This window comes from Pezoporus occidentalis, unplaced genomic scaffold (genome assembly GCF_034315485.1).
Source record: "Pezoporus occidentalis ecotype Australia unplaced genomic scaffold, CSIRO_AGI_Poc_V1 ctg93, whole genome shotgun sequence".
NCBI lineage: Eukaryota > Metazoa > Chordata > Aves > Psittaciformes > Psittacidae > Pezoporus > Pezoporus occidentalis.
The window spans coordinates 3,864,597-3,889,363 of record NW_026916294.1 but is presented as its reverse complement, the minus strand read 5'-3'; the positions used below and the strand labels follow the sequence as shown (position 1 = coordinate 3,889,363).

At 45.2% G+C, this 24,767-nt stretch overlaps 1 protein-coding gene and 2 long non-coding RNA genes across 3 annotated transcripts; all 3 read right to left on the bottom strand.

The window, feature by feature from the left end:
• Nucleotides 1-1,237: 1,237 nt before the first annotated feature.
• Nucleotides 1,238-8,477, bottom strand: LOC134157241 (histone H3.3A). Its single transcript, XM_062605993.1, has 4 exons — nucleotides 8,324-8,477; nucleotides 6,737-6,891; nucleotides 4,745-4,898; nucleotides 1,238-1,895 (listed from the first exon to the last, which is right to left on the bottom strand). The coding sequence occupies exons 2-4, from the start codon at nucleotides 6,862-6,864 to the stop codon at nucleotides 1,767-1,769; spliced, it is 411 nt and encodes a 136-aa protein (XP_062461977.1). The 5' UTR covers nucleotides 6,865-6,891; nucleotides 8,324-8,477; the 3' UTR covers nucleotides 1,238-1,766.
• Nucleotides 8,478-9,696: 1,219 nt separating this feature from the next.
• LOC134157109 (uncharacterized) lies at nucleotides 9,697-10,308 on the bottom strand. Its single transcript, XR_009962188.1, has 2 exons — nucleotides 10,067-10,308; nucleotides 9,697-9,984 (listed from the first exon to the last, which is right to left on the bottom strand). It is a non-coding gene; the product is annotated as an uncharacterized LOC134157109 (long non-coding RNA).
• Nucleotides 10,309-10,568: 260 nt separating this feature from the next.
• LOC134157108 (uncharacterized) lies at nucleotides 10,569-24,701 on the bottom strand. The gene is made up of 3 exons (XR_009962187.1): nucleotides 23,721-24,701; nucleotides 12,468-14,793; nucleotides 10,569-11,456 (listed from the first exon to the last, which is right to left on the bottom strand). It is a non-coding gene; the product is annotated as an uncharacterized LOC134157108 (long non-coding RNA).
• Between the last annotated feature and the right edge of the window lie 66 nt (nucleotides 24,702-24,767).

The window sequence follows — 24,767 nt, the reverse complement described above, 5'->3', positions numbered from 1 at the left end:
CAAGCCTTCCTTAATTTCTAGTTGATAGCTATGAACTGCTTGGCATCAAAAGTGTGTGATCGCATTTTGTCAAGCATTAGTTTTCCCTGTGACAAGTTACTCCATTTAAATAGACTTTACACAACCCTGGCAGACAGCATTCACTACTCAAGCAAGCAAGTTATGAATAATGTGATTTATTCTGTAGCTTTTGGCTTTCTGTTCAAGATACCAAATCACACAATATAGCTCTATTAATCCTCTTCGGAAATCTTCAGACAAATTCACTCTTGTTTAGAGCTCACTCAGAACCTCTTGAAACAAGTCAGCACCAAGTAAGCTCTGGAGGGGCCTTAGCACAGAAGTGGAATCTGTTCACTGCCTCCATATTTTCTTCTATGTAACTCATTTCATCATCTGCAAGAGCTACCAAGAAGTACGCCACGTAACTCATTTCATCAGAATCCTCAACCAAGTTTCAGGTGAGAAATTAAACCCACGTTTTTATAGCACATAATTTCAACAGTAGATTTCTTCACAGGAACTTTCAGCAGCAGTTGTGGGAGGACATAAAGAAAACCCAGTAAGTTTCAAACATGTGCTCCTGCCCAAGTACTCCTTTTATGAAGTATTCTAGCTAAAACCAGTGGAACAAAAGGGTCTTTCTGATGGAGTGTACAAACTGAAACTGACCACACATGGACTAAGAGCTCGAACATACTAGAGAGTCTGACTCAAACAAAGTAGTCAACCAAAAAGTGAATACCTACAAAGCAAGAAACCAGGTGAGAGTGCAAAAGGGTTTAAAAAAGGAGGGGGGAGGAACCCCACTACGACCAAACCCCAAAACACACCAAAAAAAACCCAAACCACTACACCCCACCACTTACACACACTAACAAACCATGAAAATCAGAAATGCTTCCAAATTAAGTCAGATAAAAATGGAATCTGAACAGCAATAAAACTGCTTTCTCTTAGCACTGCAGCCTAGAGAGCTCAGTCCAGCTCCAGACTCTATCCAGTATTATACTTACCAAACTTGCTTTCACAATGAGCAAACTTTACACTGTTAAGAGAAAGAAACCCTCACCTATAAACTACTTCAGCCAAGGCAGTATCCCCAGTGTTTCCTAGATCTGCTCCAAGTATTTAGGCCACATATTGAAGAGGAAAAAAAGCAGAAGGGAAGGTGGATTATTTTTAAATCAAATATAACCCACATGTAGTATTTAAAAATCAAGACTAAAAGCAGGCATCATTTAATGTATTTTAATAGCAAACTTACAGGAACAGCACAGAAGACAGACAACATTAAAAACATGTACTTGCATGTAGGACAACTCAGTTAGAAAAGTATAGTGAATGGATGGAATCTACTGTATGATAAAAATGCTACAAACACCATTTAGTTGCCATTGGTAAGAAATTTACTTGTTTAAAAAAATCCAAATGCTGGCATTGTCCAGAAAAATTTGACAGGTTTATTTATAATTATTTCTTTTTTTTTTTATAAAGTTGAATTGTTGAAACTTGTTCACCCAAACATTTCTTTTTTTTTTTTTGACCACATTGATGTTTTACGTCCCCTCGCTTATATTAAAAATCCACACACAAATGAAAATGGAAAGAAACTTGCCAATACCCAATTCTGTCCCCTATTTTTCCATTTGCAACCATATACTTAGGTACCTTTTAACCCCATGGAAAAAATATCTAACGTTCATTACTACCAATAACAGGAAGAAGATTTTGCTTCGAGAATGACAAACCCATCGTGGTGAAGTTTAGGCACGCTCCCCACGTATGCGGCGTGCTAGCTGGATATCTTTTGGCATGATTGTGACACGTTTGGCATGGATAGCACACAGGTTGGTATCTTCAAACAGGCCAACCAAGTAGGCTTCACTTGCCTCCTAGTGTGGAAGAAAAGAGTTAAGAACACTGTCACTCTCTGAACACAAGGAAAAAGAAGCTATGCAAAGTACAGTGAAACGTGGCATAAAGTTTAGGCTTCCACCTTTATCACTCAGAAACATCAGAAGTTCTAGAGTCTCAAAACATTAACAACTCTTATTTTCTTATAAACCACCAACATTCTATGTCAAAGTTGTCTACTACTGCCATTTGGTGAAGACATCCTCCAGAATTCAATATTCTGACAGGACTCTCCCAAGATAAAGGGTTAACTTATCAAAAGGCTAGTTTAGGAATTTCTCCTTTTTTAAGGCTGGGTTACACTGTTTGAGTGACTTGTCTGCTGCCTCTTCCAGCGTAAAAGCTATGGAGCATCAGGTAAAACTGGCAGATGCTAAGGAAAAAGAACAGCAGGATCCCTTCACAACACAGTCTGGGCACAGAGCTCCTTGCCACAGGATACTGAAGAGGTGACTTAAAAGTCAAAAACTAGCAGAAACGTAGTGAGAATTCACAGAAATAAGAGAACAACTCCTTTAGGTCAGAAACTCCTTCAATCACCAAAACCAAGGCAACAATGGGAGAATTACCATCAGACAATTGCTCTACACCTGTACTTTCTGCCTGCCTAAGCATCTCGTGTCTACGTGTGGGACACAGCACAGGCCCCCAGTACCACAGATGGTTCTCACCTCAATTCTGTCGGAATCATGGGGTCAGCACAAAGCCCTACCCTCGGAACACCCCAACAATGACCACAGTGGTTTTTCCCTATTACTGAACAACTACAGACAGGATTCTGGATTGGAGAGATGCTCAGTTGGACACGATTTTCTTCTGGCTCATGGCGAGTTAGCTGCTATTAAGCCCAGCACAACAATGGTAACTGTTTACACATTTTTGGGTCAACATAGAATTCTAACACCTAACAGTCTCCTAGGAATCATCTTGGCATGCCAGCATCAGACCAGCACACAGCTGGGGTGAGAAGGCAGGAATGATTGAGCTTGCTTACAGAAAGGAGGTTGAGTTCCTGCTTTCTAGAATAGATGCAAGAGAACACATTATATGAACCATTTCATCACCAAAAACTGCAAAAAAATCAACATGAAAGGTTCAAAGTTCATGTTTAAAAAACATATTATATAATGTGAAGAAAGAAAAATATTTACTACAGCAGATGAGGGCTGTGGTGTTAGTAAGGCATTCCATATACAGCAGGATATGGTACCCAACACAGTTTCACTAAATCACCACATGGGAAGTTAGGACACTTCATTAAATAAGCCACACTGGCATGAACAACATGGTACTGAAGGGGTTAAGCTTCCCCCCCCCCCCCTTTTCAAATATCCAAGCAGAAAGCACCAGGAATAGTATGTGAACATGTTCTATACCAACAAGTCCTTAATGCAAACCCAGGAACATTCAAACCAGCCTTCTGAAAATGTATGAAGTACTGACCCAGTATCAGCTCCTGATAAAAGGACACATAAGTAAACCTCAGGATTTAAAAGCCACCACATTCACTCACAGCAGTGAAGGCAGAACAACTAAAAGCAAAAGCACCTCCTGAAGTTAAGTAAGTTATAGAACTTCATGGCACATCCTGGCCCTTTACCAGGTGGAAGTCCTCTATCAGAAAAGGATCATGTTGCCTGCCTCTAGTTATAAGATATTCTATAACTACAGATAGGTTCTGGAACAATCTTTCAATAGCTATAAGAACAGTAAAGACACATCTTTAATTAGAATTGTCTATCACAAGAGGGAAATGCTCTTATGATAACAGTCTTGGAGATAACATCACTTAGATGCAGGAATCTGGGCTAGAAAGAACAATTGGTATTTCACCCTGAATACACTCTAAGTAAGTTATTTAGCCAAGATACATTTTTAAAAAGCATTTAGCATTAACTACATATACAAAAGCACTTATTTCCCTAACATCCTTGTGCTACCCTGTACTCAGACTAAAGCCAAACCACAGCACTGTACCAGCTACTAGAAAGAAAATTAACTCTATCCCAGCCAAAACCAGGACACTGCATTGAGATGGGGCTTATCCAGCTGTTTTTCTTCAAAGAGCATTTGAGGACATCAAGACCTTCATTTGGACACAGCAGAACAAGCTTTACAGGGTGCTTTCCTCTAAGGCTGCCTAGCTTTTGAAGGCAAAGCCTCTAACAAAGCTCAAGGAGAGAGGAAACGGATTTATCTAAAGTGTCTTAATGTGATGCGCTGTTCTGGCAAGTGTGACTACTTGAGGGGTGGGGGCTATTAAAAAAACAACATCAATCCCAAATGACCCAAAAATAAATGCCACCACCCCCCTAAAGAAAAAAAAACCACCACCAAAATACCCCAAGACCCCCCAAAAACCCAAACAAAAAAACAGTAACCACAAAAAACACATCCCACCCCCAAAAAAGAAACCCCTCCAAAACCACAAAAAAAAACCCAGCAACCACCAAAAAGCCCCAAACACTCCCCATCCCCAGAAAACCTGAAACAAACCAAAACCAACCACATTTACAGCCTTTGTGAGGAGCTGCTGACCCATCACTGCATTATTTTAACCTATGGTATCTATAGGGCATCACCAGGTCCACTCTGAGAGAGGGAAGGATGAATGGGGGCATCCCCCCCATACCAGCCCCGCCTCTCCAGTGAGGCCACGCCCACCGCGGCAGCCCACCAATCAGGAGGAGCTGGGGCTAACCCTAGAAACAGGCTGTCCAATGGGAGCGGGGGGGGCGGAGCCCTCCTGTACCTGCAGTGCCCAGGTTTGGGGGGGGGTCCCGCAGTGAGAAGCCCGTTCCCGATGCTGCCCCGCGGGGTCACTCACCTGCAAAGCACCGATGGCAGCGCTCTGGAAGCGCAGATCTGTTTTGAAGTCCTGAGCAATTTCACGCACCAGACGTTGGAAGGGAAGTTTGCGGATCAAGAGTTCGGTAGACTTTTGGTAACGCCTGATCTCACGCAGAGCCACGGTACCCGGCCTTCAGAAATCAAACCATGAAAAGCAGTTAGCGCCCAAGACACATTCCACATCTCCTTAAAAACACTGAACTAAACATCGCACATGCTCTTCGCACTGTAAGAGCCCCGGTGTTTACAACACAAAACCAGTTCCACTAGTAAAGGGTCACCATTCTCCCCACCATGCATCCGTAAGATGGATCCACACCAGCTCCACTGTGGATCCTGCCAGCAGGCCCGCAAGGTCCTGACTTCCCCAAGAGGGAAGCCAGCTGGCACCAATATGGCATCAACACGACTGAGTCTGGAGATGGTAAACCACAACCTGGCTGGGAGATCGCTGGTTCAGGTATAGCCCAGGTACCCCCACAACCCTACCAGCCACCTGCCTGACAACAAGCCTCAGTGAGGGGGCCACTGGTTTCTTCCTATTCCTGTCAACATTCACAGAACTGACATTCTGTGAATATATATGTATTTTTATATTCTATTTAAATATATATTCTATTTATAGATGTGTGAATATATATATATTCTATTTACATACAACAGAATCAACTAGGTTGGTAAAGACCTTTAAGATCATAGAGTCCAACCATTCCCCCAGCACTGTCAAGGCCACCACTAAACCATGTCACTGAGGGTCTCATCTACAGAGTTTGTGAACATTTCCAGGGATGGTGATACCACCACTGCCCTGGGCAGCCTGTTCCAATGCCTCACTGCCCTTTTGGAGAAGAAATTGTTCCCAATATCCAATGCAAACCTCCCCTGGTGCAGCTTGAGGCTGCCACCTCATCCTGTCTTGTCCTATATATACTATATATATATATATATATATACACACACACATAGAGAAATATACACGTGTATATAAATATATATATACAATTAATTTATATTCTGTATCATCTGTACAAGGTATTTAGCATGTTTCCTTCTGTTAGTTTTGGTGTCAGAACAACAACTTCAGATAACAACATACTTTTGCAGACACAAAGTCCATCCCCGAAATTAACATCATGTTTATTTCTGCAGAAAATTTGTATTTTCCTACTCTGGCATTATTACCTTTCTCCCAGTCGTTTAATTCTGCCTCACGCCTACAGCAACACCCTCTTAGATCAAGATTTCAAACCAGCTTCTCTTTCCCAATCTGTTTTATTCCACGGGGAATACGTACATCTATATAGCCCAGGGCCATCCTCCGGGCTGGAGCACGACTCTTACCGTTCTGCAGCAAGCACGGGCTGGAAAACTTCGTTATCGGAGGGCTGTCAGAAAGACCCGCTGCCCCCTCTACCCAGGTACACGGGACAACCGGGCCCCGAGCATCCATGGACTCATCGCGCCCTCTCGCGGCAGATACCCCCACCTTCAACTCCCTCCACCCCCCCCCACCAACCCCCCCCCCGGCTCCCGTGTCCAGCGGCGCCCAAAAGGCACCGGGGACGGATCAAACCCCTTCAAATAAATTCAGATAGGAAGGTAACAATAAACTTCGCGGCGCCACAGCCCTCCCGTAGCACTGAAATACCCACAAGTACAAATAAATGTATAAAATAATTAAAATTAAATAAAATCATTAAAATAATAAAAATAACAATAAAACACAACCGGGAGAGCCGCGTTCACCGGGGGGGGTGGGGGTGGTGGGGGGTGTTGATTTTTTTAGGCACCGATACCGAAACGCGCTGATGTTACAACACCGGCGCGAAGAAGGCGGGCGGGTGCGGTGGAAACCCCCCAACCTCTCCCGGTTCCCAGCCCCTCCCGGCACCGCGGGGAGAGATAATGGTTTTGGGGGGGGGGGGAACTCCCGATGGGTCCCTGCGCGGCCTCTGCGCGGCGCTCGTACCGGTAACGGTGCGGTTTCTTCACCCCGCCAGTGGAGGGCGCGCTCTTGCGGGCGGCTTTGGTGGCGAGCTGCTTGCGGGGCGCCTTGCCGCCGGTGGACTTGCGGGCGGTCTGCTTGGTACGGGCCATGCTCCTGCCGACGACGCTGCCTTACACCTGCACAACGATGGGGGGGAGGCACGGGGTAAGGGGCAAAGAGAGAGAAAGGGGTGCGGGGTGGGGGGGGGGGTGCGGGGTAACAGCGGTGGGGTCCCCCCTGCTCAGCGCACGCCCCGCCGGCACCTGCCCCCCGCGGGAGGGAGCGCAGCCCCGCGCCCCTGTCCGCGGAGCGAGCCGTTAGTCTTGGAGCCCGCGGCCGCACAACGGACCGAACGCCAACGGAAGAAATATTAAATCAAAATATACATATCCGTAAAAATTAAACATCCGCCCCTCGCAGAATATGAGAGAAAAAAAACGGGGGTTTTGCCCACTAATTCGCTAGCGAGGAGTCAGCGGCCGAAGCGGAGCCACCCGCCCGGCAGCAGGCGCGGAGCAGCGGCTGCCGCCTTCACCCCCCACAGGCCGCCCGTCACCTGCCAAGAGATCGGCAATACCGCCCGGCGAGCCCCGGGGGGCTGGCACCCACCCGCCGCTTCCAACCGGGCCCACAACCGCCGCCGGAGAGGCCCCCACCGGCCCGCCGGGGAGCCCGGGTCTCCCGGCAGCGCTGCCCGGGCCGGCGGCAGCCGCGGGGAAACCGGCGTTACCGGTCGGAAAAGGTCCGGAAAAGTGCAATAAAGCAACAAACTTTCTTTTAAATATATATATGTAATTTGGGGGGAGGTGGTGTTTTTCGGGCGCCGTCCGCCTCTCTCTGTGTAACTGCTTCCCCAAAGCTGCCTCGCTCCCAAGCGCCTCTCACAGGCAAACTCATCTCCCAGCCCCAGAACAAAATGGAAACAATCACGAAATGCAGCCCTAGTCCTTTTGCAAAGGAAGGGAAAAATAAATTGCGAAAAATAACGCCCCAAAAAATCGCTGGAACTCCGAACCGGGTGGGTGCAGATGAAGGGGGAGGCAACGGAAAAGTTTGCACTCAAAAACCGAAAAATTGCGTTAGGTTTGGGTCGTTTCTTCAGCGAATTTCTTTCCCTTTTTATTGTTTTTTATGCAATAGGAAAAAAAATATGGTCGGTGACCAGAGAAAAGAGACAAGATGGTGAAGCCGAGCAACAACTGTGGGGAGCAGGGGAAGGCAAGCAGGAGAGTTACCGGGGCTGGCGAGCGGCTCCGCTCCGCGCCCGCTCCCGGGCCCGGATCCGGGGGATGCGGGGCCGAGGGGACAGTTAAGGGGTCCGGGAGTCTGCCAGGGGGGGTTTGGAGCCGGGGCGAGGGGGGCACAGGGGGGCAACGGCGACGTGAAGCGGGGCCGGGGGGTGCCGGCGGCGGGAGCCGCTCCGGGAAAGCGGCGCAGGGGAAAGGGACGGGAGCTGCCGCCGCGTCCCCAGCACCCCAAAAGTTTTGCGGGGAGGCCCTGAGGAGGGCGGCGGGGTGCCCCCGGGGGGCGGCGGGGCGCGGGGGGCGGCGGGCGCGGCGCCAGACTTACCCCGTCCGCTGGGCGAGCGCGGCTGCCGTGCGGGAGGGAGAGCGAGAGGAGAGACGGGAGGAGGGCGGTGGGCGGGCGGCGGGCGGGCGCTAGGAGGAGCCGGCGCTGCTGCTGCTGCTGCTGGCGCTGTCGGCGGCTCGGAGCACAATTGAAAGATGGCTGACTCGGGAGGGGCGGTGCCACCGCGGGCCACGCCTCCCCCGGCCACCCGCCAGCCAATGGGGCACAATGGAGGGAAGGCGCGGCCCCGCCCCGCGCGCGGCCACGCCTCCTCCCGCGGCGCCGTGTGTACAAACACAAAAGACACGCCGCGGCAACAGAGAGGGGGATTCCCTCCTGACACGGGCCGGGGGCGCGCAGGCCTTGCTCCCACCGCCACCACCACCACCAAAGGATGAGGCATGTCTCCGTGCCCTGGAATGCGTCAGTCCTGCGGCCTTTGGGTGGGATCTGGTGGGATTTGAGGGTTTGGGTTTGTTTTCTCTTTACACAGAAGCAATGCTGACATTCTCGCCGTAAGGGTGTGCTGGGAAGTGCCACACTCCTTGTTACACAAAATAAGAGCTGAATGTTGCAAGGGGATTATTTCGGCTTGGAAATAAACTGCTGACACAATGGTTCACAACGAAAATCCAATTTTGGGAGGGCAGAGAAGTCTCATTCCTTGTATCAGTGCTTTCAAACTCTCAACTTTTAAATGCAGCTCTTGGAAATGCAATGTGAGTTTAGCACTGTCATCACCAATGGATCCCCATGCAGTAGTATCAGTTGCCATGCTGCTTAATAAGCAACTTCATCCCTCATTTGCTGTTAACATCAGGAACAAGATGCCCTGTGGGAAAGGTAATGGCTGGAGGTGCTCCAGTGACTGTTCAGTCTGCTATGGAGACAGGCTGAGAGAGCTGGGCTTGTTTGGCCTGCAGAAGAGAAGGCTCCAATGAGAGGTTAGAGCAGCTCCCAGTGCCTAAAGGGGCTGGTAAGAAAAGTGGAGAGGGACTTCTTACAAGTGATAGGACAAGGGGGAATGGCTTTGAAATGAAAGAGGGCTGATTTACATTATTATTGGAAAGGAATTCCAATTCCTGTGAGGGTGGTGAGGCCCTGGCATAGGTTGCCCAGAGAAGCTGTGGCTCCCCCATCCCTGGTAGTGTCCAAGGCCAGTTGGATAGGGCTTGGAGCAACCTGGTCTACTGGAAGGTGTTGTTTGGAACATGGGTTGGAACTAGAGGAGCTTTAAGGTTTTCCTTTCCACCCAAACTTTTCTATGATTCTATTATTTCCTTAACTGCATTTCAACTACAGAGCCAAATTCTGTACTCAGGGAAACTGGTGCCACCATCTTGTCTGTCATTTGGGTATAAGGAGGAGCCACATTTGATTTGCCAAGTATTTATTAGGGATGATGATGTAACACAGTTCTGTGCAGATACATCCAAGCTGCCTCCAGCAGCAGACACAGTTCAGCCATGTGAGCAGAGCAGTTTGCTTGGGGCTAACCAAACCTGTTGAGGAAAAGGGCGTTGTTGCTGTGGGCTGGACACCCTGCTGAAATCTATGTCAGCTCCTGCGGTGCTCAGAGGGATACAACAGGCTGCACTATGCAGACACACACCTCTGACCTGGCAGTGCGTTTATGAGAGAGGGCTGTCGGGAAACAGAAACTACAAAGGATTTTTGCTCTGCTTACAGACGAATTAGTGGAGTAGTTGTACCTAGCAACAGCATTTTACAAGAGAATGGTACCTCACTGGACAGTGGGAGAGCTCATACAACCAAGTACGAGAACTCCAAAATGCAGGCGCTGAGGCTGGCACCGGTTCCCACCGTAACAGGCTCATCCCACCTTGACCAGCTGGACAAGTCGATAGCCGGCAGCGCTACTTCATGGCTGCCAGCAGCCGCCCGGACGTTAACAACTCACGGCCTGCCCCTCTTCTAGCTTCAAGGCCGGCCACGCTCGGGAGCGCTCCGCAGCCGGTTTCCCGGAGGGGGGGGGGGGGCGCCTGTGAGGTGACCGCCGGGAAGCTCCGCTCCGCGCCCATCACCACCGCGGGGCTGCGGCGGGCGGCGGCGGCGGCACAAGAACGCGGGCGGCTCGGAGGCGCGGCGCCACCATTGGCGGAAGTGCGCTGGAATCCCGTGACGTGGCGGCGGGGCGGAGCGGAGCGCAGCGCGGGGCTGTCCCGAGGTGCCCGCGCGGGGCCGTTCTCCCGCAGCCAAGGAAGCGAGGGCTGAGCGAGGCTCTCCGCTTCCTCGGGACTCCTGCGCGGCCGCCTGCCCCGCCGCTAGCGGTTCTGGCACCCTTCGGCCGCTGAGGGGGCAGCGCAGGCAGGGCCAGGGCGTGCTGCCTGCCAAACGCCGGGCCCGAAACGACCCCCTGAAGAAAAACTGTTCCAGCGTTATCAACTTTCGCACCCTCGTTTCATCCTCGCTGATTAACGCCATTATAAACACGCTTTTCCAGGGCTACAGGGAGAGGCCCGAGCCTGGGGCAGCCCTTTCAGCTGTAAGCAAGCGCTGTTTGCGTGCCCACGGGACGCTGTAGAAAGAGCTGGCCCCACACCAGCATGGCTCCAGACGTTCCTCTGTCACCGGCAGCGCTGATAAGCCTTTGCTCCCCCTCTCCGAAGGCCTTTATCTCTGCGGACCACAGGGATCTTCCACCCTTTAGCTGCTACGAAGCAATCTAGCCTAATGAGATTCCACTGGTTTAACTGACAATAACACAGCAAGGACAACCGCAGTGCTTCACCCTCACCCCACGTAACACCACTGCTGTGAACATGTCCAGATTGCTGCGGGAAAGAAGATTAGGATGGAAAACAGCTGGTCTGGGTTGGAGCCAAATAAGACTCAAATAAGACTGGATAGAAAAGAGGAACATCCACATCGGAGGTTGTCAGAGATGTTTTTAGCACCTTGCACAGAAAGTTCACAGCTCTCATGCAGCAAAGAGAGGCAGAGTTCCACAACTCATACTCACTGGGGCTGTCCAAGTAGCACACATTTTCTGAACTACTCTCTGTCACCTTTACCTTGTTGGGAAACTCTCATCTTGCCCAGGAGACTCTGGGCAGAGGAAGACAGGTCTTCCTCATATCAGGTTGGATTAGTTCAATTCACTGTTATCAAGCTGAAAATAAAAAGAATAAACTTCCCTTGGAGCTAAGGCTTCAAGATGAAGTCCTCCAAACAGCTCCTGGTCAGCTTAATGGGTGTGAGTCACTGGCCCTGTTGGTCAAAAAGCTAAGGGATCAGCCCCACAAATGTGGTTTAGCATGTGGTGTCCCTGCCCATGGCAGACGGTTGGAACTAGATGATCTTAAGGTCCTTTCCAACTCAAACCATTCTATTGATTCTAAGATTTTACCCAGCCTGTGACAGAATCAACAAGCAACTACAGCAGCTGCTCCCTATGCAGCAGCAGCACAGGTTACAAGCCCCAGAACAAAACATGGCAGAGCAGATGAAGTGGGCCTGTTCTGAGGTTATCCTACCAGAGAACAAGTGAGTCTGGAGTATGGCTGGTTCTAAGCAACACTGTGGATATCTTTCAGAAACAGAAAGTCTTTCCACCACAAGAGATAATGACTGTTTATCACCAAACTCCAAGTTGACTCTGACCAAAGAAGAAATGTTTCTTTCCAATCCTCCCACCCCAAGGCACAGACTAGAAGACCAAAAGACTCAGTCTAGTTCCAACTCAGAGAAAGGGCAGTTGGGGGCATTACTTATTTTTATGCAAAAAGCTACTCAGACATTTTGGTGCATAAGGAGTGTAAAAGACTAGCTTTATTTATCTACAACACTCCTTGACTCCTGCTTTCACATATCTCCTCCCAGACCAAATTCTCACTTCCTTGTTCTACTTCAGATCCATCTCTCTTCTCACACATCAAACCCCTGCCACCCTTTGCCCTCAAGCTCTACACCCTCACTCCAATTCCCTGTCCCAGCTCCCAGCCTATGGCCATTTTGTGATTTCATGTTCCCTGTTCACCCTCCTCAATTCAATACATTTGCTTAGCTGTTTCATCTTTCTCCCCTTTTTTTCTTGTTCCTATCCCTAGCTTGCATCCTCTTGATTTTCATGCCAAACCATTCCCACCTTCCCCTAGCTTGTCAGTCAGTCCCAGACCCATACCTGCTGTGTTTCCTTCTGCAGCTTCCAGGCTGGACAGCCTTTCCTAGCCAGTTCCAACTCCATCCTTGCAAGTCCAGCCCAGTGTTGCTTTATCCTCTCTCCAGTCCTGGCGAGCCTACCACCCAGTTTCTGGCTGTGGCTGCTATGCAGTTAAAACGTCTCCTGGAAATTAAAGTAAAATGTCAGTACAAAATGCTGGCAAGTTTGTCAACTCTCTTCCTTTTCAGATGTATTTTGAGAGAATGAAGACATTTGTAACCTTAACTTTGTATGACCAGTACATTTTGGTACAGATTTAAATGTATTCCTAAATAATCATCTACATACAAGGTGAAAATACAGTAGTTACAGTGTTTTTACTAGGAAGTTACTAGGGGTAGGAATCACTGGTGCTTAGAAAGTACAAGTCATTGAAAACCTCTAAGTGATTTTGTCTCTGTGTAAATAGTTTTAATCTTTGTTTTGAAGTTTTCTGTCATTGATTTGTATCCCAGAAATTACAGCATTGTAATAGCATCTGGTGTGATGCACAGTGGTTTGATACGCTGGACTGAACCATGACACCACACACTGCACACTTCTGTTGTTTGATTTTTACTGTCAATATATAGGCAAAATATACACCATCCCAAACTAGCAGCTGAATGGTGCACTTATCTTCAGAGACTGGCACCTAATGGAAATACTGATAAGAAGTTTAATAGTAGTGGACACAGCTTGTTCCTCTCTTTCATCTATTATCATTTGGTCTTTTCATCATGTATTTTGCCCTTTACAGTTCTCTAAAAGACTTCACACATACTAGACATCACAGCCCTGCTGCTTAAAGAAAACTCTTAAACTCCTGTTTACTTTTAGGCACCTCTCAAGCTCCGTGGACTTCAATAGGAGATAAATTCTCTTAAATGTACACACGTGCTAAAGTGTCTTCCCGAAGATTGGTCTCTAAGGAAAGTCCCCCTGGTTAAATAATAGGGAAAAAGTACTTGTGCCACGTGAAAAACATCTTGGAATTCCTGGGTTCTTTAGGAAGGCTTAAAAGAAGCAGCTATTTTAAAATGCACAATTACCAGTCCTTCAGAGGTCCTTCTGATCACACTTTGAGCATCACGTGTGCAGGGGATTTAGAACAATCTATTTTGGAGACAAACTGCATTTTTCTACTGTCTCACAACCCCAGTGCAGTAAATCTGTTTTGGTTTAAGTTTCTTCCAAAAGGAATTTCAAGGACAAAGTTCTAAGATAGTGAAAATAAGCCAACAATAGCTCAGAGGACTCCTGGATTTCACTTCACTGTTTGGATTACCACAAATTTTTAGGAAGCTTAAGGAGTTTGACCCAGCCTCTACCTTTGCGGTTCCTCTTCTGCAAAGACTTACAAGCACTTACTTTCACTGAGTGCATGCCTGCTTTTATAGAGACTCCTGTCTCTAATTCCTTATGTATCATCTGGGATTCTCTTAATATAATCTTGTTTGTACTGCCTATTATTAACATACATGCATGGCTGGAACTCATCTCTCATCCTTCTAATGAGGTCCTGCAGAATATGAAAGAGTAAATAACATTACATTAAACCAGCCCTAATTGTTTCTTCTCCATGGGCTAGTGAGTTTCTTCTGGTGGAAGGAGTGCTACACAGAAAATGTGTAAGAACACCTAGCATAACATCCCAAAGCTCCACTCCTATTCCTGTCTTGTTTGCTTAATTCATGTTATTCATGATAGCCTTTTAAATATGCTTAATATTTTAATATGATTTTTATATTAAAAAAAAAAGTCCATCACCTTTTAAAGACTGGAAGTTAAAAATATCTTTAACTGCCTGATACACAGCTAAGAACAGTTTCAGGTCCGTAAGACGCATCGTAGCTGTAACCAGTCTCTATTTTTCTTATCAGCTTTGAAGAGCTTGCATGCAACAGCTCATTTTCTTAAGGTGGAAACAGGACTTGAAATATTACACCAAAAACCAGTACTCCTGTTACACTGACACTAGAAAAATCCTGAGTAGAAACAGAGGTGGCTTTTTAAACAGCTTTATTCTGTGTGATACCGTGTTTCCATTTTGCTTATTATGGAATAATTATATTCTCATTTGTTTCAATGTACGGGGGTGATAAAGGAAAATGACAATGAAAACAGCACTACATGTTTACAGAGTCACAGACCTCTGCTTGTCAGAAGAGCTTCAGCTTCTTACTGACTTCTCTAAGCTTATGCCTTTTCTTCTTGCAGGTCTCAGGACAGTGTTACACTTTTTTTCTTACACAGACACTCTTAGTTTGGAGTGCACTGCAGGGTTAACTGAAACAGAACCCGAGTCCTAGCAGGAGATAGGGAATAGGGTACAACAGATAATTGTGAGGTTATTGTACAGCCTTGCCAAAGACTAGGAATTATATGAGACGACACGGAATAGCTGTGATTTTTAGATAAAATATGATCAAATGTCATAATGTATTTTGGAGATATGCTGTGAAATTTAATTATAACAGTATGTCTAAGGCATTGGGTGAAAGGACTGGTAGACAAGTAAAAAGAAAAGGGAGTTTATTCTCTGTAACAATAAGACAAGATTTTGAAATTTACCATACCTGCTTCAGTTAGTTTGCTTTGACAGACACATTTCAAGTGGGCTTTTGCAAGATTTTATGCAGTATGGGGAAGAACAATTGTTCTTGGGAGTATTTCTTCCTGAAGTTACAGTACGATAGAATTACTCAACTCAGTTTAGCTCTCCTGGTTCTTCACACATGACTAAGTTATCATAACAACCTTTTCTGTCTTTTTGAGGCATTGCATTGTACTGTGGAAGGAACTGGAGAGCCCGTGGGCTTCATCCTAATGGAGACTACTGTAAAATCTTTTATTTCCAGTACTTCTGTGTCAATACATTCATTAAAGCTGCCAAGGAGAAACAACCAGCACAAGCTCTAATTGGTTCCCAAATAAGATCCCTACTACTACAGTGATTTACAGGGAGCTTCTGTTGTAGACGAATTTCAGACCTTGATTTGCCCCAAGACTCAAACACACTACAAAATAACCCCCTGCAGGCTTGCATTAGGAAGGGGAAAAAAAAAAGGCTCCCTGTTTTCCACCACCCATTAGGTTCACATTGGCCTCATTTTGCAGTGTTGTTCTTGTAAAGGATGTCCTTTTATGCACTGAGGCAGTATCCAGCCCATGCTGACACTGCCTTGAAAGGCTTTATGAGCCACTATACTTGACAGAACTAAGAGTAATATTATTTATTTCATTTCTTTGCTCAGTGGGGTAATCTCATGAGATATGAATCTCTTCTTCATGAGGGCCCTGGGGGCTGCAATCAGAGTGAAACTCAGCTATACTTTAGTACAGTGCAAACAGCACAAACCACAGTACTCAGGCTTCAACAGGGAACAGCAGAACGAAATACCAAGTATGATGCCCAGCACTGTAATTTATTTGGAACAATCTTCTGTAGACTGGTTACTTTTAAAATTAGATCTGCTTCTTCCTTGTAAAAGCACAGGAGTAGGATTATCTTGAAATGGCATGGAGCCTCATTTGTGAACGCCAGCTAAGGAAGGGTCTCAGAAATGAAATTACTATTCTGAGGTCTGACCCTAACACAGCTGTGAAGTGTTCTGCCATATCCCATCTTTCTTAACAAGCACTCCCAAATCTCAAACCCCACTTTCGGGAGAACTAGTCTCCTGAGAGTAGAAAAGGGAAAGAGAAGATGAAGTGGCAGACAGTATATCTTAAAGTGACAGCAAAGAACATTAATTATTTTCAGTCTTCCGAGACTAGATTTTGGGGGTTTGTGGGGTTTTCTGTTTGTTTGGGGGTTTTTTGCTCGTTTATTAAATAAATGAAAGCTTCCTATTTCCCCCAACATCCTCGGTAAGTCACACACTCTGTGGACTCTACCACATTTTTAGAACATTTTTCTTCCTTTCTCCTCCTCCTCTTCTCAAATTCACATCTCATAAGGCATCTCAATATGAAAACTGCAGTTGCTATTAAGAACAGTGCTTAACAGTAGTGCTGCTCATTAGTTTCTTAGTGCTTAGAAACTTATGTAACACAATTCATGTTTAAGCTCTAAATACCTAATTTGCCCTGACTACAGGGCAAATTAGGTATCTACAGTCCCAGATGAGAATAAAAGGATTCACAGGTACTCACCACTTCTGAAAATCAGGCCTAGTGTGACCTTGACTGTGTCCCCAGATGTGGATACCCCAAATCAGAGGCTATTTTTTTTTTTAATTTGAAAATGCCCAAATACCTGCTTTCACACCATAAAGACAGTGCTAGAGCCACAGCTCAAAGTTCATGGCTCCTGAAAATGCTGTGACCACACATCTCTTGTGACAGAGAGCTGGAAGCAAGGGTGCAAAAGAATGATGTGGCAATAGGCAGTTCATTCTGATCAAACGCTGCCTGCCAAACCTTGCTGTCTTCATGAGCACTGCAAAGCTGCTTTCATGGGGCCCAGATAAAGGAGTCCAGTGATTGGAGGTGTCCATGCCCATAGCAGAGGGGTTGGAACTAGATGATATTAAGGTCCTCTCCAACCCAAAGCATTCTATGATTCATGGTGTACGAAAAGAAGTAAAAGCTCCAAATCTCTGCAGACGCATTGTAACATCAAAATCTCGTCTTTGGATTTGAATGCTGAAGAAAGTGTCAGGCAGTTGTGCTTGCAGAGACAAGCTTGATCCCCTAACAGCTCAATACCCATGAAAACAAACAAGCAGCAGAAGGTAAGTGAGAATGCACAAATTTAGCATGTGCTAACATTGCATGATTCTGGCAAATCTTATGTTGTGTGGGGACTCCCTATGACTTTTGCATGCTGAGTCCTGGCACTCCTACTTGAAGTGTATAAGTGGTGTTAAAATACAAGCCACAATCCAGGCAATGGAAGTGGAGAACATCAGCTGAGTTTAACACAGACTGCAGAGCACGCATCTGAAGACAGAGAAGCAGCACCACTTGAAACCCCAGCAACAAAGAGCTACAGGAAGGTTTCCAGCCTGTTTCCCCTGGGCTACAAAGATTTCAAGCAGAGCTCCCACGCTGGCACTCTGTCCCACATCCAGTGGAGGAGCTGTGCTTATATAGGATAAATCCCTACTGTGAGAGGGAGTAATTTATCAGGTGCTACTGAAGTTGACATTACACACTTCATTACATCTTGGAAGTTACACCCTTCGGCCTAGCCCTGACCCACAATGGACAGCTAACATTCCTAGGTGCCACTGTCATTTCCCACCTGCGAAAAAGCACACAGCACCCTTCTCCCTTGGGTCACTGAAGAAGGAGCTGGCTGTCTGGATTTTGGTATGTGACTCAGAGGGCCTGGCAGGTTGGCCATGCCACATCTACAGTATTTAATATTCTTGGTTATGAGAGCCACAAAATCACTTGTGGAGCCTTTGCAGGTAAAGGGCTGCCTGCACAAACCATGCAGTGAACACACTCCAGTGTCATGCCCCGTTCTACAGATGTAGGACAGTTCCAGTGGCATGCAGGCTTATCCAGACAAACTGTTCCTGTAACTTCCGCTATAAAAGAACAAGGAGGAAAAAAACCAACCAACATCTACAAGATTTTCCAACTGTGACTTTCACACACTGGCAAGACTTCTTCATAGCCCTGCTTTGAGAAACAAGCAATGACATATTCTGACACCGACATCACTTCTAGGCCACAGTCCAAGTCAGACAGGCACACAAAGGAACAAATGCACAGCTGTATCATTGTCATGTTGCTAATATTCAAATATAACCATGTGAGGACATGATTTTTCCAGGCCTCTCATACATACGACTTAAGAAAGATCCTCTAGGGACATAGCAGGCTGTATTACAGATTCCTCACAGATGACACATAGTTACCTCTATTTTGGAAAGGACTAGAAGAAACACTGGAGAGGAGTCCAAAATACACCAGTGACATTCCTTAAACACCATATGAACAATTTAATTTCAATTACATGGTTGTGAAAAGATGTTGTCTAAACAAAATAGTAAATCATTCTAGTATCAAGCCAACAAGAGGCCACACGTCTGCAGTGTTATAATGTCAGTATTCTCCAACTTAAACTTACTGTATAGAACAAAACAAACCCCAAGCATTTTCCCTAAAAAATATTTGTATTATTTCTCTTAAAAGGAAACAAATCAAAACCTGCATCCATTATTATTCATCTGTAATTCCTCTTTAAGCTAGCAGAACATTCCCTACACAAGGAGATAAATATTACTATTACAAGAATGTTGTCTGAACATAAGTGGGGCTATAATGAGCCAGTCAAAAGGAAGCTACGTCAAACTCAGCACCCAAAGAATGAGGCCTCTCTACACTACAGGCTGGATCCTTAAGGCATTTCTCCTTCAAACCAATGAAGCTTTGAAAATTCACACTAGCTGAGCATCTGACTCATATTTTATCAAGGGTTGAATGATCAGTGACATGATCTGCTTTAGAAAGGATTTATGAACACCAGCAACTCACCACAGACTGCTAACCACGTGTTACCTCACTGAGTATAACCCAAACTGAAGGTTTACCTGCTTGAGGTACTCTGCTTTACATTTCTGTCTTTTTAGACCTGCACTGCCTGCTCTCCCTTTTGTCCTCCCTTTCTCCTTCAGTTTCTTTGTAGAATCTCCCCAGGTAAACCGAAAGCAAGCAGATGTGGGTGGGGTAATGTAATTTGGGAGCTCCTCCCAACTACTGGAAATGCAGCTTCAGTTTCATCAAGGAACATTTCCAAATCAACTTTAATCTCAGTTGAAAAACAAATAAGGATACCTGACTCTTTTCTCCTTCAGCTCATCTGAAGAAGAGTATAACTTGCTTTGGTCTAGGAACTTCAAATTACTGCAAACAGCATCACAATGGAATGAAAAGCTCACATTGCAAGTATATGCAATATTCACTCTCTCCTGTTTTCTTAAAAACTTCAAGGCAAAGGGGTCTGACAGATAATAGAGGTCTCCCATGTACATAATGTACATCTGGTACCACATATGCACTCTTAGCCTCGGATTTTTTGCGAAGTTGCCAAACATTCAGATGACAATTAGGAAACTGGGATCCAGTCCTTACACAGAGATTAAGTAATTTAGCACAGTGTCTCTGAAAGCTGTAATTAAGAGCAGTTAGTTTCATTACAGGGAGAGCAAAAGTAAAGAGGCAAAGACCTATTTTTGGTATTGTTTTCCTATAAAATATATTGTACACTACAAGCCACCCATTCACTGCTCTCCAGATGGATTCAGTTACAATTAATCAGAACAGACCAAATCTAAGCATTAAGGCTAGGAAATCAGAGGAAACACAAGGTTAAGGAAATCCTGGAATCTTAAGTAAAAGTTTCTACAATATTACCTGGGTGTCTAATCAGCCAATTCATTTCAAATTATTGCTGCCAAATTTAAACTTCTTTTTAGCAAGACAAACAAGTCTGACTGTGCTGCTTAATGACCAAACAAAAAGCATCCTTGGTTTCTCAGGTTCATTACATATATACTGCCGAGTTCCTTCTTGAAAGGACTCACAGTTTAAATATCCTTGCATAGGATGGAGACAAAGATTGAGCACAACGAAGAGACTAATGTGAGGGCAAAACCAGTTTTACAGCTGTCTTTAAACCTTGATTACGTCTAAGTATCTGCACTGTTACCAACTGTGGGCTGTAAGAAGAGTTAAATACAGTTATTCACCACAGACTTGTTAGGAGATTGAGATCTGGGCATTCACTTAGAGACAATAAGTATATTTAACAGTAGCTATTGTATTAATACAAGGGTAATAGAAGTAACACATTTGTATCTCTCCCCCCCCTTGCTCCCAACCCAGTATCGGGTATCTTAATACACTCTGTACCCATTGTGCTGATGACACAGAAACTGAAGCAGATGCCTATTGACATTTGGCAGGAAGCTGCACTTGCAAATATGAACTTAAGATTCATTACGGTTAATTACATTTTTGTCACACAGTATGAGGTCATGGTATCTGAAGCAAAAAAATGTTTGTTCCCTCATGTCATATAGCCTCTTCACTACTGTCCTAAGAACATGCATACAAAGGTTTCTTTTCATCCTGTCCTGATCACCCATGCAAATATAATATGAAAGCATGTAACCTACTGAAGTCTTGCAGATATGTTATCTGGAACTTGTGCTTTGGGATACCATTAAAATGTATATGAAAATAGATCCAGATGAGCCAGTCTCCATGTGTAGGATAGTACATGACCAATCGACTGGCAGATGGGAAATGTTTTCAAATTCTTGAAGTAACCTCAGTGGACAAAATTTACCTTGGTTAGTGTGTGTACACTTAAGACTATGCTAAAAGGAACAGACATCTGTTTCACATTTTAAGTGGTATCTTTCATCCTTTCTCTCGCCTGTGTCTAGGAACATTTTCAGAAGTCATAATCACTGAATTCTTACCAGAGCAACTTTTGATCCATCTTTTGTTATTCTGGGTACCTTGGGAACAACTGGTTTTGTGTTCTTCACTCCCACAGGCATCTTTCATGTGCAGATTAGAAGTCAAGGGCCAGTAAGTAACTCACAGATCCCTCAGTAGAGTCTTGCATAATGTGATCTTGGTCTTGACCACAGTTATTAAGCACTACAAAGCACTGACACTACTACTATTAAAACAGAATATACTGGAGGAAACAATAAGGGTGAATGAATGAATAGCAGCGTTATGACATTTACACATCTGGTGGTCCTAGATAAAGATATTGAAAAAAATGTGTTCTGTGTAGATTTTAAGCAGGAAATAGTCTCATCTACCACACTGCATACTATAAGCACACCAAATAACTCAGGCATCACAAGCACAGGTATCAGAATGAAATACGAAAAAGATGGGTAGTCTCATCTCTTATATTATGTCAAGATAGCAGGGAATTCTAAATTCTAATCTTGGTCCTTCCGTTGACTTAAGAAAGTAGTATAACCAGTTTGCCTGAGTGTCACTATTTAAAACGTCAAAGTACTTACTTATCCCAGAAGGATACTGTCAGGTTTAATTAATTATGTCTGTAAACTTTTCTAAATGAAAAAGTGGCAAGCATGATTTATTAACTAAGTCTAAAACACCACTACAAAATTAGAGGTTGAGAATTGTTTTATCAAGAGAATAACATTCCTAGTAAAATACAGATGGGAAATCATAACAAGCGCCTTTTTGACTTATTTCATTTTTTCTGAGGAGCAAGGCAATACACTTTTGATGGGTTCTAGGAATAGAAGTGTAATCAAGAACAAGAGATACACAAACACTTGCCCACTGACATTAACATGGCACCAGCTAAATGGCATTGAATAAATCATGAGAATGGAGACTATATGCTCAGCACTGCTGTAGGAACAAGCTGGAAGAAAACTACTCCACTGCCTATTAGATGTCACTTGCTTGTAGCTTGACTACGCATAAGGATCTGCACAGGTCACCTAGACAGAGCCACCCAGAAACAGAGGGAGTATGGCATTAGTAGCCCAAAAGTACCTGTGAAGTGGCAATGCATGATCTACAAAAGGCCTGATTTATGTCAGTAGGTCTCCACTGCTGTCAGCTCTCATGCTCGCAGGTGTATCACAGCTCTAGCATGTACCTGCAGGCAGAATCCAGGTGTCAAGAGTTATGAATGACAGGCAGCTGTCATTGACACACATCTCCCAGGGTGCACTAGGCTCTCTATTTTGGTCCTCTTTCCCTACAATGAATCTGTGTTAGCTATGGTACTCCTCATTGGGAATTTCTAATTCAGCTGGTGCTCATTAGAGCTAGGAATTCATCACCACAGATAAAACAGTTCAAAACCTTCAGAAAGGATGTGGATCAAATGACCGGTGAATTACACCCATTCAGCACATCCACTGGACAGTCCTGTGGCCCAACTCCTTCCTGAACAACTCCACCTATTTGGCCAGTACTTACAAGTTCCACACCCTCACAGCCAATAGCAGGAGCCTCAGAGGAGGAAATGAATCATACCCTTGGAATGCAACTGAAATCCCACAGATGTAAGAAAATACTTATTCATCTGCATACATACATGTGCATACCTCATATATTGCCAGTTACATTTCAATCAGATACTGCATATAAATAAAAATACCCTGGATCTAGTGGAATTTAACATTAGGTGGCATTCCACATGTGATCGATAAATGAAACGAGCAGCACCATGTGATTTAAAAGACAACACTGACTGAATTTGGGCCCGATGCAGCACAGAATAACCACAGCCTTTCCAGGCTATACAGGCATCAGGTTTGAATGGTCACACTGTGGCAACATGACACATAATTCAGAAATACTAAGTTGTTATAGAAACTAAAGACAGTAAGGGGTTGTCCAGAGTGGGTCAAAGTGCTTTATGAAAATATTTTAGCTAAAATGAACGTAGTGCAAGAAAGGGTGAACCAAGTTTGATTTGTGAATTGGCCAAAACAAACCCTTGGGGAAATCCCCTTAATTAAATTGTTACTAATTTGTTTATGTTTGCAAGTGAGGTCCCCACTTCCGAGTCAAATCACTTCTCCACCCCCTTGTTTCCCATCATCCTCTTTTTTTTACCACATAGACTTAAGATGAGCAGGCACTAAAGCTACCTATCCATGCTCACACAGGCCTTGCCAAGCAGCCCGGCTCTTCTGCAAGCAAAAAGGGTGGGGCTTTCTGAACAGCCAAGCAGCTCACACTCAATCCCCATTCTTTTAAAGCAGCGCCGATTTTTAAGACCGGAGTTTAGCTGCAGGCTTTGACACAAGTGCTTATCTCACTTGCCAACAGGGGATTTTCAGGGTGCCAGGTGCCCTCCTGGCCAGGGGACTCCCTCTTGGGTAAGGACAGAGCTGAAGTGGGCAGATTATGTCGGAAGCGGTAATCCTTGGCCAAGCTGCTGCTAAAGAAAAAGGCACTGAAGGTAATGTCATTATTTGGAAGTAAGGTGAGAGGTGCATCGTGCTGCAGAATCACAGAATAGTTTGGGTTGGAAGGGACCTTCAAAGGTCATCCAGTCCAACCCCGTGCAATGAGCAGGGACATCTTCAACTAGATCAGGTTGCAGATCGCAGGGCAGCCCACCTAGGTCTTCACTAGTGCTTGCAACAGTCTCCGCAAGAGCGACCTACCTTCAAATATCCTCTGGCAGGATGGTTATGTTGAAGACATGGAGGAGGATTTGAAGCCTCCATAAGAACACAATAATGACACTACCTGGATTGCCATCTCACACCTCAGTGTGTGTCCTTTCCTGGAGAGGTAGAGGCATGCATTTTCTTCTAACCAAATCTCCAGGTTCCTGCTTACTGGTAGTTCCCCGCATGTTGTGAAGAGCTGAGTGTTGCCTCCTGCTCCAACACAACTTTCACCCTCATTTACAAACATCTGTGACTGTGTAACCAAATCTGCCCCAAATATCAGCATCTGGGGCCTCTCCCCACCCATATGCTAAAACGCACATAGGAATATGCAGGACAAAGAAACCAGAGTCCATCATCCAGCAAGTCCTTACATGAAATTTGTACCATATGTGACGGGACAATTAAGAGCTGCACATTTCCATCACATTTCTTATACCTGCAGTGCTTTGCAATAGCAGCACTGCCCCTTCCCAGCTGCATGAGCATTTCCATTGAGCCACGGTCCATTTTGCTCACTGTAACATCTTTGCAGAGTGAACATTACAGGCTGTAAAAACCGTGGTAGGCTGCACATGGCTGTCCAAATGAGAACGATGAGGCTCTCTCATGGAGAAAAGGAAACTGCTTCCTGGGATGGCTTCTTGTATCATGCTGGGTGACAGGGACATTTCTCTGAGCATCACACTGTGGACAAACAGTGCTCAGGGCCATTTCCTAAAACAAGATACCAGGACACCATGTGTAAGACTATGGTATGATCAGAGTTATCCTGTGGGATCCTAGGCAAAAGTTGCTCCAGCATTTCAATTCCCAAAGAATGCCTGATAAATATACCTGGATTCTCATTTAACTTGTATGTGTCTAAAAAATGATAAACCAAAACTCTAAAAGGACTGAAACATCAGACTGATTCCGAAGTTTAAAATGTAAAAAAGTAAAAAAAAAATACAAAATGCAGGTGTAAAAATGATAAATTGGGTCCCTAAAATGACTGAAACATCAGACTGACCTAGAAATACAGCCTGCCTTACATGCAGCGTGAGCCTCCAGCACTTAAAAAAACCACCACCAAAACCCAACGAAAACACACCAAAATCTTTACAACTCTCAATTCAGCTCC